The sequence below is a fragment of the Carassius gibelio genome, chromosome B1 (genome assembly GCF_023724105.1).
Source record: "Carassius gibelio isolate Cgi1373 ecotype wild population from Czech Republic chromosome B1, carGib1.2-hapl.c, whole genome shotgun sequence".
Lineage (NCBI taxonomy): Eukaryota > Metazoa > Chordata > Actinopteri > Cypriniformes > Cyprinidae > Carassius > Carassius gibelio.
Genome location: NC_068396.1, coordinates 16,476,173 through 16,495,220, shown reverse-complemented (window position 1 = coordinate 16,495,220; position 19,048 = coordinate 16,476,173). Strand labels below are relative to the sequence as shown.

At 38.0% G+C, this 19,048-nt stretch overlaps 1 protein-coding gene across 4 annotated transcripts in view; it reads left to right on the top strand.

The window, feature by feature from the left end:
* The window catches only part of cntln (centlein, centrosomal protein), a 146,257-nt gene that overhangs the window by 80,107 nt on the left and 47,102 nt on the right, over positions 1 to 19,048 (top strand). For all 4 annotated transcript variants that reach the window (XM_052545617.1, XM_052545618.1, XM_052545616.1 and 1 more), the window contains one exon: positions 3,991 to 4,076. In XM_052545617.1, coding sequence (XP_052401577.1) covers positions 3,991 to 4,076 — 86 coding nt within the window. The remainder of the gene's footprint in view (positions 1 to 3,990; positions 4,077 to 19,048) is intronic.

Genomic DNA, 19,048 nt, shown 5'->3' with positions numbered 1-19,048 from the left:
ATATATATACAGTGGGGCTCGAAAGTTTGGGCACCCCTTGCAGAATCTGTGAAAATATGAGTAATTTTCAAAAAATAAGAGAGATCATACTAAATGCATGTTATTTTTTATTTAGTACGGTCCTGAGTAAGATATTGTACATAAAAGATATTAACATTTAGTCCACAAGACAAAAAAATTGTTGAAATTATTAAAATAACCCAACTCAAAAGTTTGGGAACCCTTGGTTCTTAATACTGTGTTCTGTTACCTGATGATCCTCGACTGTCTTTCTGTTTTGTGATGGTTGTGCATGAGTCCCTTGTTTGTTCTGAACAGTTAAACTGAGCAGCCTTCTTCAGAAAAATCTTTAAGGTCCTGCAGATTCTTCAGTTTTCCATCATCTTTGCATATTTGAACCCTTTCCAGCAGGGACTTTATGATTTTGAGATGCTGATGCTGAGATGCAAATTTTTTCCATTTAGTTCTGCCCTTCGTAAGCAACAGAAGATACTTGTATGTTTCCCGGTACACAAATTAAGTACAATTTACCTTGATCTTCAAATTCCAAAAGTTTTCACACCCCAACTCTTAATGCATTTTGTTTCCTTCTGGAGCATCAGTGAATGTTTGAATCTTTTTTAATAGTTGTGTTTGAGTCCGTCAAATGTCCTCAGTGTGATAAGATGTATCTCAAAATCATAAAGTCACTGCTGGAAAGGGTTCAAATATGCAAAGATGAAAAAAAAAATATCCGTACAGTTTTCCACACACGGTTCGGCAGGCTCTGGTACTACATTTTAACTATATATATATATATATATATATATATATATATATATATATATATATATATATAATAACCATTTAATCTGCATTTGCATTAATCTGTCCCTGTAACATTCAATGCTATTGAACCACATTTTGTGCAGTAAGAGTAAAGGCGGAACAGTTAAGTGCTTATGGTTAGGACCTAGGGTTAGGGTTACAAGACTCAAATTACTAAAATTATTCAAAAATATGTGCGAGTTCTATATCTGATCCTGGATGCAATATAATTTTTGATCTTAGTATTTGTCAGGCTGTGTTGCACAGTACCATGATATCTTTTCTGTATTGCAAATAATGGCTACCAAACAGCTGCTACATGTATTTAGTTGCATGGAATATAAGAGCTGTTTAAACCTTGTTTGGATTTTGCAGTTGTTGTTGTTGTTTCCTGTTCTCATTGGCCTAGTTTAAATTGTTGTAGTTGTCATAATAGTAAAATGATCTTGTTGAAATTAGTTGTTTGATATTGCTCAGATGCTTGTGACTGAATCAATAAAAAAAAAAAAATCACTTGATGGACCTTCACTATGTATCATCATTACTTCCTTGTACTCTATTTAGAGATCATCCAATCACAATGTTTTTTTTTTTTTTTTTACTTGTTTTTCTTCTTCCGGCTAAACTTTAGTTTTTTATTTATACCGAAATGAGAGAGAGGGGCCTACTAACCATCCTATACTAATAAGCATCTGTTATTCAAATGATCTAATTGCTCAAAGACAGACTGGGACTGTAAAGCAGAGAGGACTGATCGAGGAGAGGTTCACAGGTGAGCAGAGCTATTTCACAAAAAGCAATAAAAACAAATCTATGCTGTTGACATGAAAACAGAAGCTGTAGGAGCTGTGTTTTGATAGGGTGACTGGTGGGGTCATGAGAGACCCACAGCTGATCTCCACAGCTGGAATGCTAATAAACCACCTTGCGCTGCAGCTTGTATATGCTGCACTCTAGCACAACAATACAACGACTTGACATCGACAGGTTATATGTCAAAAATAGGTGAAACGTGGTGATTCAAAAAGGGAATTGATGTTCATTTCTGTGTGAATTTGTTAGTGGATCTTTTCTTTGGGGGAAAAACACAAATCCCTTGTTGTGGTACAACTGGAGTATTACCCATAGTTCTTTGCTAGTAGTTACACTATGATGAGCTAAGCCACTGCAATTGAGCAGAGGTTCTTCTACTGCTGCTCTATAACAAATGGGAGGGGAAACTAGGTGTGTTTCAGGTGCAGATGTCTCGCTGGGGCCTACCCCAATCCTCAGCAGGTTTCTTTTGGGTCCTAATAATAACTTGAAAGTGCCTCTTTTTGCCCCTTTTAATTAGTCTCCAGAACACATACAGCTAATTGGTGGTTCTTAATTGGGTTTAGATTCGCTACTTGTCTGTTCAGATCCCCCTGCACCCCACCCCAATCCCTTCTCAGTCTAGGTGAAAAGAAATCCTTACACCCCAGCCAGGGGTTTTATGTTTCTTGTCACTTAGCACTTTGATTTCTTGGTGAATTAAGAGCTATTTAATTAGTGGGGTTTCTTTTTATATCTCCATCTCAGTAGGGAAGAGATTTGGATGTTGTCAGAGTTGAAGCTTTTTAAAGGTAAAAGAGAAAGTTTCAAAAGCAGTAGCATGACACACTTGGACAGAAACGTATTATATTCCCTGCCTAGAATAAAAATTAACGGAATGGGTAAATTCATGCACAGAAACAACAGGCATAAGGCGGTCGCACACCGGACGAGACGCGCCGCGTCGCGTCGCGCCACATGTAGGACAACTCGAGGTATCGCACACTGGACGCGCACATTCTATATGCGTGAGCGCAATTTCGCAGCAAGATGGGAGTTTTAACTTCATCTATTATTATTATTTTAAATATATGATTTTAATTGATAAAAGCTGAGTTTTGAACGTTAATTAATGAAAAGAATCTGTGTTATTATAATAAGTCTGTTATTGTTTTGTTGTATCTGTTGTCTAGGCAACTGTGCAGCTGAAAACATAACCAAACACTTTGTAATGTTTTATTTGAATGAAACAAGTGTACTGTATTTTAATTTCAGTTTCAGTTTATTACATCTGGGTTTTTTTAATATAAAACTATGCGGATGGCGCTCTGTGGCGCGGCAGAAATTTGAACAGCGTTCTGAGTCGTAGCTGGGCGCCGCGGACAGACGCCGAATGGCGCCGCCGGTGTGTGTACACCCATAGAGAATAATGTGTTCGAATTTTAAAGACGTGGCGCGACGCGACGCGGCGCTGCGCTTCTCGTCCGGTGTGCGACCCCCTTTAGTTGTCAAGTAACATAGTGACATCATGGTCTCCTTTTCACCTGGCATTAAAATGCATTTTGCATTTGGATAGTTCAGCTTCGTGCATCTCGTCTCCAGCATGATTGGATAGAGCCCAAACAAATTGCATAAAACATGAGTTTGCATTAACTAAAACATTGCTGCTGTTATCACAAAAATGTAAAAACATTAACGGATACTTGTAAAGTATTTCTGGCATTTCTTTTGTTTTCTGACTAACGCTTCTATACTAACCCTATAGGGATCAGTAGTAAAGAAAAGTTAACAAAAAATCATAGCACTCTCTTCCAAGTGTAATCCAATGAAATAATTTGATATAGAGTATATTTAGATATTGTTAATACACATGGGTCAGAAAATTGCAAAAGCACATTGCCTGCTGTTTTTATAACTTTTTTAGGACTCACAAAACTAGCTTTAACAGCCAATCAAAGTGAAACACATTATTTTTTAGTGCAACCTCATCGCATATTAAGTTAAGATCTTTATGCTGGTAATGAAAATGCATCTAAATTCACCCTGATCACCTTTTAATAGTAGTTTTAGTCATCCGATCACAATTTTTTTTATATACTTCTAATCAGGATCAATACAATCATGCATGTTCATTCCGTTTGTAAGGTGGCTTATGAGTTTCCTGATTAAACTCCATTATGCTTTAGTTTGTAGTCAGTTAATAGACCGTACACCTCAATAGCTTATTATTTAAATCAATGCATACCTGAGATGTATGTATGATTTCAGAAGTGGTATTGATATTGAAATGTTGTTTTTATTGTTGTTTTGATAACATGGCCCATCTAAATAACTTTACTTGGCACTGTAGTAATTCTGCCATCTAATTTGGATGCTGTTTGGTATGTTTAGAGCTAATCTGGAGGAGGAACTAAATGCAGCCCTCGACAGAGTTGCAGTGCAGGACCTACAAGATCATCAGCAGGAGGAAACGCAAGGTATCACACATTAGACTCTTTCACACAGTAATACCAGTAAATTGCCATAAAAATACCAGAACGACTTTACCGGTAAATAAAAAAATGCGCTGTTCACACAGTCATCGACATTCCGTCTTTTGTACAGAAATTCACACCATTCACACATCCATTCCAAAATACCGGTAAATTCTTTGATGTCATTAACCTCCAAACAGCTGTGCTTGTATTTTTAAACATGGAGGGTAATACGTGGTCAGTATTTCTGTTGACAGTTTCATTTTTGTTTCAAACTTTAGTATTCATGCAACTGCTTTTGTTACAGAGACATCGTAATAGACGACTGGTTTAAATAATTATACTCACCATTAATAAAACACCTGTTGCTGACCAATTTAGTGAAATTCAGCTTGAAAGGAGTAACAGTACAATGAAGTTACGATTGAAAATCGCAGTCTGTATACGCGCGACATTGCAGAAAAGGTGTGTTCACAAATGTACCGTATTTTCTGGACTATAAGTCACACTTTTTTTCATAGTTTGGCTGGTCCTGCGACTTATAGTCAGGTGTGACTTATTTATCAAAATTAATTTGACATGAACCAAGAGAAATTAACTAAGAGACATGAACCAAAAGAAAACATTAACGTCTACAGCCGCGACCGGGCGCTCTATGCTGCTCAGTGTAGACTACAGGAGCACTGAGCAGCATAGAGCGCCCTCTCGCGGCTGTAGACGGTAATGTTTTCTCTTGGTGCTTCTGCCCGGAACAGGGGAAGCGCTTTAATTTCACTGTCGCTTCAGTTGGATGACATTTATTTTATTTTATTAAACAGTGCGTGAATGCGTCAGATTATTAGGATTGGCCCGGAGTAGACGTCTTATGTCACTGCGTTCTGAACTTGTACATGCTCATACTGGTAATTTTACTTCTGCATTCACACAAAGCAGAATTCCAGCAATTTACTGGTAATGTTACAGCTTCTCATACCAGTAAATTGCTGGAATGAATTTACCGGTATTTTTTTTTTAAGGTGTGAAAGGGCTTGTTGTCCTATCCAACACACACTTCAAAGGTATACAGTGGGGCTCGAAAGTTTGGGCACCCCTTGCAGAATCAGTGAAAATATGAGTGATTTTCAAAAAATAAGAGAGATCATACTAAATGCATGTTATATTTTATTTAGTACTGTCCTGAGTAAGATATTGTACATAAAAGATATTAACATTTAGTCCACAAGGCAAAAAAAATGCTGAAATTATTAAAATAACCCCACTCAAAAGTTTGGGAACCCTTGGTTCTTAATACTGTGTTCTGTTACCTGATGATCCTCGGCTTTCTTTCTATTTTGTGATGGTTGTGCATGAGTCCCTTGTTTGTTCTGAACAGTTAAACTGAGCAGCGTTCTTCAGAAAAATCTTTAAGGTCATACAGATTCTTCAGTTTTCCAGCTTCTTTGCATATTTGAACCCTTTCCAGCAGTGACTTTATGATTTTGAGATGCATCTTATCACACTGAGGACATTTGAGGGACTCAAACACAACTATTTAAAAAGATTCAAACATTCACTGATGCTCCAGAAGGAAACAAGATGCATTAAGAGCTGGGGGGTGAAAACTTTTGGAATTTGAAGATCAAGGTAAATTGTACTTAATTTGTGTACCGGGAAACATACAAGTATCTTCTGTTGCTTACGAAGGGCAGAACTAAATGGAAAAAATATATATTTCAACAAAATAAGACAAATTTGGCCATCTTCATCATGTTCAAAAGTTTTCACCCCCCAGCTCTTAATGCATCTCGTTTCCTTCTGGAGCATCAGTGAATGTTTGAATCTTTTTAAAAAGTGTTTTGTTTGAGTCCCTCAAATGTCCTCAGTGTGAAAAGATGCATCTCAAAATCATAAAGTCACTGCTGGAAAGGGTTCAAATATGCAAAGATGCTGGAAAACTGAAGAATATGCAGGACTTTAAAGATTTTTCTGAAGAACGCTGCTCAGTTTAACTGTTCTGAACAAACAAGGGACTCATGCACAACCATCACAAAACAGAAGGACAGCCGAGGATCATCAGGTAACAGAACACAGTACTAAGAACCAAGGGTTCCCAAACTTTTGAGTGGGGTTATTTTAATAATTTCAGCATTTTTTTTGTCTTGTGGACTAAATGTTAATATCTTTTATGTACAATATCTTACTCAGGACAGTACTAAATAAAATATAACATGCATTTAGTATGATCTCTCTTATTTTTTGAAAATTACTCATATTTTCACAGATTCTTCAAGGGGTGCCCAAACTTTCGAGCCCCACTGTAATTTACTAATGTAAAGTAATGCAACTGATGAGTGTTAAGCTGTTCCATTGTGTGAACTGTTATAAACATTCTAAATCCTATCTTTTGGGAGAATGCAACCAATCCTTTCCGGTTCATCTAATACCAATGCCAAGTAAATGAAGTGGTTTAATAATACTGAGTCCCAGGACCTTATTCTGCAAAAAACTGTTCAATCTATGGAGGTGTATGGAATAAATTTTAATATGGAACTCCAGTATCCACTCTGGGACTAAATGGTAGCAAATGTGAAAAATAAATTCTAACACCTGTGTGCTCTGAAAAGCAGAAAAGCATAGTGCTCTGAGTGGATTGAGTGCATGGCGGCGCAGGTATGCAAGCTTGTCGAGTGAATATCTCACAGACATCACAGGAAAATCTGTAGTTTGGTCAGATATGTCAAAAGCAAGTAAGTAAAACAATGCACAGGTTACTGAAGTTATATAAATCCCAAAAAAAATTATAGGGGCATTCACTATAAACAACAAATAAAACAATAAATTTATTTGAAACGTCAAGCATACACAACTTTATTTAAAGCAGAAGTGAAACTAGCAGACTGTGTGAAATGCGCTAGGCTGTAAGTTTTTCTCTCATTCTGCACCAATACAAATGTGTGTGAGCTGCATAAATTTATCTTGTTTTAAAGCCAAAGTATACTTCAGTTTTTACTCGTACACAAGGGTCTGTGTGCACTGCGCATGACGCAAATTACGTAACCAAAATAGTACGCGTGCACTCGTATAATGTATAACGAGTTCTTCCCTGTATTATTTTAGGAAAAAGTTTTGTGATTACAGTAAGCTGTTGCAATGGAGCAGCTCCAATGTGCCATTAAAATAAACAGTGAAAGTAACAAAAGCTTATGCAATACATTTTAATAGGTATAATTAAGTGTGGAAATACCTGAAGGTAATATATGTTTGCAAAATGAAGCCAACACGATTCATATTATTATTATTATTATTATTGTTATTATCATTATTATTTAGTTTATTTAACCGATATAAAAAAAATTACAAATGCTGTGAAAATACAGGTATTGTCATTGGCATGTACCAAAAATAAAAATATCAGTATCAGAAAAAGTGCTATCAGTGCATTTGGTTTCGTTTTGTTTTACTTCCCTCTGGTTACCATCATTTTATAAAATAGTTTCTTTCATGTTCTGAAAAAAAAAAAAAAAAAAGTCTAACAGGTTTGGAACAGCATGAGACATAAGGGAGAGTTAATAATGAAAGAATATTAAACTATCACTTTAAACTTATTTAAAAATATATTTTTAGTAGTTTTAGTTAACAATAACAACTAGGGATGGGCATTTTCCGCAAATATCACATTCGAATATTTGAGCCCACAAAAAAACTTTTTATTTAAATTAAGTTTAATGAGACAGACGTTATTTTTCAGCAACATTTATTGTTTCCGTCATTTTGAACAAGCTTACACACAATAAGCTTGAACATTACACATCGTGTTTTGTAGCTGAAAACCTTTAACTATTAGTGCAAACAAACAAAAGTACAGATTAAAAGCAAAAAAAAAAAAAAAAGTGAACAAAGAAAAAACGTAAAGCAGCCTGCAGCAATTCGGCTATTGTAGAACGTAGCCTACACTTAACTTTGAAACTTTTAAACTGTCAGCAAATCGCACCGCAGGTCATGTGACAAGAACTAAACATTCAGCTTCATCCTTTCCCGTAACAACGTTGAAAGTTCAGCCAAGATGAAGGAACAGCTGATTATAGCTGTATATTCTGTACTCGATGGCGCCGTGCATGGCTGCTTCAGTGCTTGGCTCTCCAGTGTTTGTACTGTTTTTGTTTAATAAACACGATCAGTTTCACCAGGGATGAACTGCTGAACATTCGGCAGAACACACCACAAGATCTTTTACCGGATTTAAATTATTCAGACGTTTTACTGAACATTGTTATCGGAGGAGCGGCGGCGCTGATCAAACGCTTCAGGAGGCGCAGACGGGGGAAGCGAGTGGGAGCGCCCGTCAGACTCAGGAAGCACAGATTTCGAACGCCGCCTAGCATCCATCTGGCAAATCTCCGCTCTCTACACAACAAAATAGACAAACTCCTTCTGCTCTCTCTGACAAATAAGGATTTCACACACTCTGCTGCTATGTGTTTCACAGAAACCTGGCTGAATGATGCCATACTGGACAGCGCACTCCATCTGCCGGGCTTCCAGCTGTTGAGAGCGGATCGCGAATCAGAATCTACGGGGAAATCGCGCGGCGGCGGGACATGCTTTTACATCAATGAATGGTGGTGTAGAGATGTAACGGTGTTAAAAAGATGTGCTGTCCTGATCTAGAAATGCAGTTTGTCAACTGCAAGCCGTTCTATTCGCCGCGGGAGTTTCACTCGTTCATTCTGGTTAGTGTTTACATTCCTACGCAAGCACAAGTAAGCCTGGCTTTACAGAAACTCGCTGATCAGATCACAGAGACAGAACAACAACACCCGGACTCTGTTTTAATCATTCTTGGGGACTTTAATAAAGCTAATCTTTCCCGTGAACTACCAAAATACAGACAGCATGTTACATGTCCCACCAGAGACAGTAATATATTGGATCACTGTTACACCACAGTAAAGGATGCATATCACTCTGTTCCACAAGCAGCTTTGGGACATTCTGATCACTGTCTGGTTCATCTTATACCGTCCTACAAGCAGAAACTTAAAACTGCTAAACCTGTAGTAAGGACTGTGAAGAGATGGACCAGTGAAACAGAGCAGTATTTACAATCATGTTTTGACATCACTGATTGGAGTGTTTTTGAAGCTGCTACAACCGATCTGGACGAACTCACAGAGACTGTAACATCCTATATTAGTTTCTGTGAGGATATATGCATTCCTACGAGGACTTATTTAACATTCAACAATGATAGGCCATGGTTTACATTAAAACTCAGACATCTTCGTAAGGCCAAAGAGGATGCCTACAGAAATGGGGACAGGGTCTTGTACAATCAGGCCAGGTACACACTGAACAAAGAGATCAGAGCGGCTAAAAAGACCTACGCTAAAAAGTTGGAAGACCAGTTTACTTCCAATGACTCAACTTCAGTGTGGAGAGGAATGAGGGCCATCACAAACTACAAGACTTGCTAACGACCTGAATGAGTTTTATTGTAGATTTGAAACCCCGAACACCCATTCTGAACATCTCCCTACACAACCATTAACAATCCCTGCAATCCCCCTCTCCACACCTCCTGCTCTTCAAATCTGTGAAGATGATGTGCGCCAGGTCTTCAAGAAGAACAAAAGAAGAAAAGCACCAGGCCCAGATGGCGTTACAACAACCTGTCTGAAAATCTGTGCTCACCAGCTGGCCCCCATCTTTTCACAGATCTTCAACAGATCCCTGGAGTTGTGTGAAGTGCCTTCCTGCTTCAAACGCTCCTTTTCCTCAGAAAAGGAAAAAAGCACCAGGCCCAGATTGTGTTACACCAGCCTGTCTGAAATCCTGTGCTGACCAGCTGGCCCCCATCTTCACACAGATCTTCAACAGATCGCTGGAGCTGTGCGAAGTCCCTTCATGCTTCAAACGTTCCACCATCATCCCCATCCCTAAGAAACCCAAAATTACAGGACTAAATGACTACAGGCCTGTGGCTCTAACGTCTGTAGTCATGAAGTCATTTGAAAAACTGGTGCTGGCCCACCTGAAGGACATCACTGGGCCCTTGCTGGATCCTCTTCAGTTTGCCTACAGAGCAAACAGGTCTGTGGACGATGCAGTAAACATTGGACTGCATTATGTTCTGCAACACCTAGACAGACCGGGGACTTATGTGAGGATCCTGTTTGTGGACTTCAGCTCGGCCTTCAACACGATCATCCCAAACCTCCTCCTGCCCAATCTAAATCAAAACAGTGGAGATGATCGTGGACTTCAGGAGAAACCCCCCTGCACTCCCCCCACTCACCATCATGAACAGCACTGTGACTGCAGTGGAGTCATTAAGGTTCCTGGGAACCACCATCTCTCAGGACCTGAAGTGGGACATTCACATTGACTCCATTGTGAAAAAGGCCCAGCAAAGGTTGTACTTCCTCTGCCAGCTGAGGAAGTTTAACCTGCCACAGGAGCTGCTGAAACAGTTCTACTCCACCATCATTGAATCCATCCTCTGCACTTCAGTAACTGTCTGGTTCAGCTCAGCTTCTAAATCTGACCTCAGAAGACTACAGAGGGTAGTCCGGACTGCTGAGCGAATCATCGGTTCAACTCTCCCATCTATTCAAGAACTGTACTTATCCAGAGTGAGAAAAGGGGCTGTCAAAATCACTTTGGACCCCTCACATCCAGCACACTCCCTCTTTGAACTGTTGCCATCTGGTCGACGCTACAGAGCACTGAGCACTAGAACAACCAGACACAGGACCAGTTTCTTCCCTCAGGCAATCCATCTTATGAACAGCTGATAATAACGGCGAACACACTACACTTTATATTTATATACACATACACTTTATTTATCTAACACACATACTTAGTATACACTTAAATTTTGCACATAATATATATGTACATACATAACTGCATTTTGTAATATACCTGCCTTCAATTGTCATTTGTATATTGTCATTCACTATCTACTTATTTGTATTTTTTATTCTTTTATTATGTGTTTTATGCTCTGTCGCTGTCATTCTGTTGTACTGCGGAGCTTCTGTCACGAAAACAAATTCCTCGTATGTGTAAACATACCTGGCAATAAAGCTCATTCTGATTCTGATTCTGATTCTGATAATCCCCATTCCAAAGAAACCAAAGATAACTGGACTTAACGACTACAGGCCTGTGGCTCTAACGTCTGTCGTCATGAAGTCGTTTGAAAAACTGGTTCTGGGTTATCTGAAGGACATCACTGGACCCTTACTGGACCCCCTGCAGTTTGCTTACCGAGCAAACAGGTCCGTGGATGATGCAATCAACATGGGATTGCACTTCATCCTGCAACATCTGGACAAAACAGGGACTTATGTGAGGATCCTGTTTGTGGACTTTAGTTCGGCTTTCAACACCATCATCCCAACAACCCTCCAGACCAATCTGACCCAGCTCTCTGTTCCTAGCTCTATCTGTCAGTGGATCACCAGCTTTCTGACAGATAGGCAACAGTTAGTGAGACTGGGGAAATTCATGTCAAACAGCTGCACCACCAACACTGGTGCCCCTCAGGGATGTGTTCTCTCCCCTCTGCTCTTCTCCCTGTACACCAACGACTGCACCTCTAAAGACCCCTCTGTCAAGTTTGCAGATGACACTACAGTCATCGGCCTCATCCAGGACGGTGATGAGTCTGCTTGCAGACAAGAGGTTGAGCAGCTGGCTGTCTGGTGCAGTCTTAACAACATGGCACTGAACACGCTCAAAAACAGTGGAGATGATCGTGGACTTTAGGAGAAACCCCCCTGCACTTTCCCCACTCACCATCATGAACAGCACTGTGACTGCAGTGGAGTCATTCAGATTCCTGGGAACCACCATCTCTCAGGACTTGAAGTGGGACAATCACATTGACTCCATTGTGAAAAAGGCCCAACAAAGGTTGTACTTCCTTCGCCAGCTGAGGAAGTTTAACCTGCCAAAGGAGCTGCTGAAACAGTTCTACTCAGCCATCATTGAGACTGTACTGTGTACTTTTATAACTGTCTGGTTTGGCTCAGCAACAAAATCAGACATCAGAAGACTACAGAGAACTGTTCGGACTGCTGAAAGGATTATTGGTGCTCCCCTGCCCACCCTTCAAGAACTGTATACATCCAGAGTGAGGAAAAGGGCTCATAAAATCACTTGGATCCCTCACATCCAAGAAAGTGAAGTGACATTCAGCCAAGTATGGTGACCCATACTCAGAATTTGTGCTCTGCGATTTGAGCGATTTTCTTGTGCTGCAAATCCATTTATCCTTTGCTAAAATTTCCACGTCTTCATGGAGAGAGCGCGTCATTGTTGCTTAGCAACGGCAGACGCCTTAAGAGTGCTTCTGCCCGAGCGCTTTGGAAAGAAGGAGAAAGCAGCGCGCCTAGCGTTTTCCATGCGTTTTTATATGTCATGTTTTTTTTTGGCAAAATTCAATTTTTATTTATTGAATAATTAGAGCAGAACGAATATTCGAATGTTCGACTATCCGTGCACACCCCTAATAACAACACTGTTGTTAAACTTTCATGTTCCTTATATCTGAGATTATTTCACTCTAATCCTTCCTTTTACCAATGTCAAGATTTGTTATATTAAATATTATCCATCCCTCTGGTCAGTGGCAAAATCAAGTCGTAGGTGAGAGGGCAGCAGTATTCAGTATAGAGCATTTCCCCCACACGCTGCTGCCACAGACACACACTTTCATCTTCCGTGCAGTTTCTGTTCCAGTGAAATCACAAAATAAAATTATGACATGACCATTAACCCTTGAGAATTTGAGAGAGGTGGGTCCAGATGTGCTTTCTGAAATCCAATTTGCTGTATTCCAAATTGATTTCAAACTCACATGGCTCTTTGCACGCCCTTACAAAGGAGCTTGTACATTCCTATCCGTCAAACGCTCCATCAGAGCGATCTCTAGTGTATAGACACCTTTCTTTGGGGAAAATTGGCCAAATCATGTTAGGGACATTTCTAAAAAGTTGGCAGAAAGTTGGTAACATTCCTACCTAAATCATTTTTGTGGGGAAGTGTTAGTTACTTTAATGACCAATTTTATTTCAGTATTTTCTAAAATGGCTATCTGTATTTTTTTTATTTTTTTTTTTGCAATGTGCCTATTGGATATAACCATACATTTCTTTTTTTTTTCTTTTTTTTTTTTTTTTTTTAGGTCAGCTTTTGTTTTAGTAATTTTAATACTTCAAATTAAATGGTTGAAAAAAAAAGTGTTTTCTAACATGGCTATCCCATTTGCATTTTGCCTGCTAGATATGAGTGCATATGAACTCTTATGAACCGATTCGTTTCTGAGGTCACAGCTGACAATGGGTTTTGTTGTAATAAATTAATAAATAGTATTCTAAAAAAACATTTTGTGAAATATACATAGACATTCAAATTTAACATTTTTCCCCAAACTGGAAGATATATTTGCAGAGCCCACAGCAGCAACTTTTAGTTTAAAGATGAGAATGCTTAGAAGTAATTTATGAAACACGTATAACTATCTATGGACTAGTACGAGACTATATACAGTACCATACAGCCTTTCTACAACTCTTCAAAATATAAATTTATCTTCTAGCAATGACAAAATGTAACATTCATGCATTTCTCTATGGATCTTTGTGCATAATTCATTCATTCATTCAATTGATGACTATATCATAGGATTCAAAAAGTTATTTGGCTGTTAAATGTTTCTTTTTGTGAACAAATATGCTGAAAATGCCTAGTCATTTTTTTTTTGTCTGGAGAACAGAGAGTATGACACTTGGATGCTTGATGTATTGTCAGATTAGCCAAAATATTTAGTAAACAAATATTCAAGGGTTGGGGGATGTGCAACTTTGTAAATGATAAATTAGAATTCTGCAGAAATCTTATTCTCACATCTTCAAATGTATACTCCATGTCCTATTGATGGTCAAGTATTGTAATTTTCGGTCACACTTTATTTTAAAGTACTAATAAACAACCAATATGTTAATAATAGGCATGTTAATAAGCAATTAGTCAATAGTGAGAATTGGTCCCTATACTAAAGTGTTACCCAATTTTCTATGTCTCGCAGTCTGTTGTTATTATTATTCATTTCATATAAAGATGTTTATAATTTTAATTCACCCTCTTTTTTCTTGACGAACCCAGATATATGAGGTAGCCTTAAGGCCCATCCAATATACTCATGGCAAGGTTCTTTCCTGTTCCTCATTTAGGGGTAAAAAGAAGTTGGAAATATCATTGAAGTGGTATAGTGTTTGTAAACATCCAGACACCACCCATGCTGCTTAGACAGCTGTTTGAGTGAATATGTAAATATGTGCTGTACTCTTTTCTCTTAATAACAAACACACAACAAATCACAGTGGTGAGAAAACAGCAGTTAAGAATAGGTATGGGTATCGTTAAGGTTTTAACGGTATTGCTACTCTTACCAATACTGCTTAACGGTCCGGTACTTTAACGGTATTCTTATCGGTACTTGTGTTGTGTGTGTGTGTGTGTGTGTTTTAAGAACAAGTTGAGAACAGAATTAAAATGTCTTAATGTTTTTTATGTAAAATTAATAATGGGCTTGTCTTGGACCAGAGGTGTTAGGAGGAGTTGGTTGGTTCATAGTAGCTGCAGCTTAAAAAAATTATATATATATTTATATATATATATATATATATATATATATATATATGTATAATAAAAAGGTTGCAAAATGTGGCAATTGGCTATTTTGTAAACTAACTTGAGGTGCTGTGCATTTAAGTTAGCCAAATAAACGTTTACATTTACATACTGATTTTTCCTTATTTGGAATTTTGAAAACAAGTAGAAAATATGTTGATTTCATTCTCATTTTTCCCAAAAGAAATCAACAGAATTTCTACGTAAGGTTAGCAAACCAGGGAGATTTTACATTTTTTTTTAAATGATGTGAACAACATTGATTCAACTTGATTTTAGCATACATATCTGACGTAGATGGGGCAACAACCAGAGACGAGCTAGCTAGGCAGTGATACACATAATGCACTTTTGAAAGATGCTTTGACATATTGCTTGTGTTTCCGCCCTTACATGCAAATATTGTTGTGCACTTATGACCACGAGGGTTGTCAGCATTAACTGTAAAAGTGTAACCACAATTTGGAACGTTTTGCTCTCTCCGCCATCGTCACTCTTTGTTATAAGCGGGAGTTTTCGTATGCGTGTGCCGCGCTCGTTCTTGTAGTGTGTGTGTGACTGACTGACAGCCTCCGTGGCGCGCATGAGAGTTCACGCAGACCTCACGGACAAACGTCTTAATATGATCGCACATTAGAAATGTTTGGCGGGATTAAATGTGCACGACAACATTATTAAGCAAAAATACATAGTACATTATTTTATTTCCTCCAGTACCGAAAGCAGAACAGATACCGTCAGATCTTACTCATACTACGGTCTTTCATAATTTAGCCCCGGGGCCAGTTTAATACCGGGTTTCGGTACCCATCCTTAGTTAAGAAAGCATCTGATGAGAGAGATGTGGATATGCAGGGTTTTTCCTGGGTCAGAATTGGTCTTCGGTGGTGGCTGACCGACATGGTAATCCACACACAGCAAAGAGTACCCTAGTACCCACAAGATCCGCAAGCCCAATATTGACAATAAATGTTAAATTTAAAATAAATACAAAGAAACCAGGGGTGGCACGGTTCAACTTTTTCACGGTTTTGGTTTGTTTCATGATTTTAGAGTCATGGTTTTCGGGAACAGTTCGGTATGTGCTATGTTTATGGAAAAACTATACTTTCTAGTGTATATATATATATATATATATATATATATATATATATATATATATATATATATATATATATATATATATATATATATATATATATTATTCTACTACAAGCAACAGCACAAATAAATACAATACAGTAAATATACAAAGAGTGATTATACTTTTTTTTTGGGGGGGGGGGGGGTCTAACATAAGTTTTTAGGTACATAAATTGAATAAAGTAATTAAATGTAAAACAGCATTGCATATTGTACTGTATAAATTAAAGATTGTTGATTGCTGAACTATTGATTTTTTTTTGTGTGAATTTGTCCATTTGAACACAATAGCTACTACAGAGAGATCTTAATATTTGCACGCAGCACATGCACAAATCTTCTCCCTGCGCGCGAGCTCGCGTCCTTTGGCTCTTAAATGTTTAAACTGACAAAGCTTAAATTGGTTTAGTTTAAACGCATATTAACGTGTGCTGTTCAGATCTCATCTGTGCACGCGCTGTCAGCACCCAGGTGATTATGGAATAAATTACTGCTCATATTCCAGCAGTAATTCACATTGATCAAGAGTGAATGGTTTGTCCAGGGTTTTTTTTTGTTTCTAGTTTTTTTTTTTTTCATCACTATTGTTGTTATGTCTGGTTGTAAGAGAAGATAAGGCAACTTTTTTTTTGACTGCAATTCACACCCAGCGGTAATTCAGCCAAAAATATTTTCCGAATGCACCACGTGAAACATGTATTCGGTCTTCCGAGGATGAGGATGAGTAGATTTTGATGCAAGGAGAGAGCAAAGACAGAACTGAAGACAGAGAGTGCGCGCGTGGGGAAGGAGCGATGTGCTCATTCTTTCCGTCACTCCTTCAGTAGCCTGCTTCACTCACAAAACCCAATTACAGATCAAATAAGGCTTTGGCTGGACAAAAAATTGTTTTGGCGGCCGCCAAAAAATTGTCAATGTAGGAAAAACCCTGATATGTTTAAACCACATCTGCACATTAGCACTCCAGTCAAGTCATGTCACATTTATTTATATAGTGCTTTAAAGAACAAATGTAATTTTCAGATGTTTCTTAAATTCTCGTTTTTCACTTACCTTATTAAATGTCATCTTTCACATCAAATTATTAATTTGTTTCAATTAATTCAGTTGGAATAATAAGAAACTGTAGAGCTGATATCATTCAAATGAAATCAGTACAAAAAACTCCATCTTTTCACTGCAGGAAACACAGAAGCTGCATCTGAAGTGGCATTAGATGTATTTACACAGACAGTTTGATGAAGCTGAGGTTTCATAAATACATTTGCACTGCAACTTCTCAAATGCTTAAAGAATTTTATAAGATTAATGTATTAAATAATTTTTTACAAATAAGAAATGTGGGAGGGAAATGCAATGATATTTTTAAATGTGAAGCCAAACCAGTTGGTGGTGGCAAATGGCTGTTTGAATGAGTGTGTCATTTAGTCCTTCATCCAAAAGATTTGTTCAAATAGCTGATTGATTCAGAAATTATTCAAGTAACTACTGTCTTAGAATGGGTTACTGAATCATTGACTCACTTGATTCAGTCAAAACAAGGATTCAATCAGTAACGAAACACAGCTTTGTTGCTAGAAAACACAAAACAGTTCTGCAGGGCACCGTGCCGGATTTCTGGCATGCAGCGTTTAATAAAAATGTAAAAAAAATCTTGTTGATTTATCACTTTTGGGTCCATGCGTTCGCCTACCAATGGTAGGACATTAACTAACAGTAACTAACATTAGTAGCCAGTCAGAATGTTTTGCTTTTATAAACACGAGACGCGCATAATAGTATTCAATTGCAGAATCGCAGCCCTGATGAATGGAGAAGCGCGACAAAAAGCTGTCAGGCGCAATGGTCAAATATATGGTATGATTGCCAAATGGTATGATTGCCAAAACATATTTACCGGATTTCTGAAAAGGTCCTGTTCACACATGATCTATTAATGGTAACTTTACCAGTAAAGACTGTATGTGTGAAAGGGACTAAACTCTTCCTCTGTATACGCTGTGAATTTTTTAATTGCTTAACTTAATCTGGAAAACTGTGTGCATTATCTCATTAGATTTGTAACGTAAATCATTTATAAACCTTTGCCAACACAGCAGATATATCAACCTATGTCTAAATATGCCATGTATCGTGATTTTAAAATAAATGTTTCTGAATGTGGCCAAATATTAAAATTGAATGGATTTAAACATTGTTTAATTAAGCTGTAAAGTAAAACGTCACCAGGCCGTTGGCGCCCTCTGCAGGTATTTGTTTTAATACATAATGTACTTAAGTTATGTTCATGTTATATATATAGTAGTGCTGTCAAAATTAGCGCGTTAACGCATTTGATTAATTTGAAATATTTAACGCGTTAAAAAAAAAATAACGCAATTAACGCGGTTGCAGTTTTTTTTTATTTCCAGTTGTGGCCTATGTGTGTTCAACGTGCAAAGAAATATGGATAAGACCAAGGAAGGACTTTTAGACGGAAAGTTTCAGTATAAAACTCTGCCGGATTACTCTTCAGTCTGCCACAAGAAACATTACTCTTCATTTAGTCTGCCACAAGAAACAGCAACATTAAAATCATGAACTCAAATGTCATTGTTTAAATTAGACCTTTCTGTAACGCTAACGTTAATAAGCTAAAACGAATATAACGAAATAATTGTGTAGCGGAGTATATTTTTGTACACAGTGCGAACTGTCAATCACTCCTGTACGCGTGCATCACTGTCCTCCTCAGCTGCAGCAACTTGCGCTCTCTCTCTCTTCATCAAGCTTTAAAACAAAAAGGGAACAAAAAGATCATATTGTCTTTGTGCATAGGCTATAGATTAATTAGATAAATGAATATCTAAATTTGTGCCTTGCCGTCTACGGTATTTGTTTAGAACTTAGAAAAAAGATGCTGCAGCCAATGAGCAGCCAGCGGGGGCTGCAGGACGACTCAACCTCCGCAGACAGTTTTTAATGTTTATCAGACAATAAATACTCAAGATTTTGCTTTAGTATAACTCACAACGAGTTTCACACACCTTCTCCGGCCACGTTGAGTTGTTGACACTTAACAGTGGGAAAAGCGACACATGCGCTATTCACTTGTATAACTTAAGGGTGAATGGGTAATGTAGTTTCTGCTCTGGGTGGGATGAATTAGG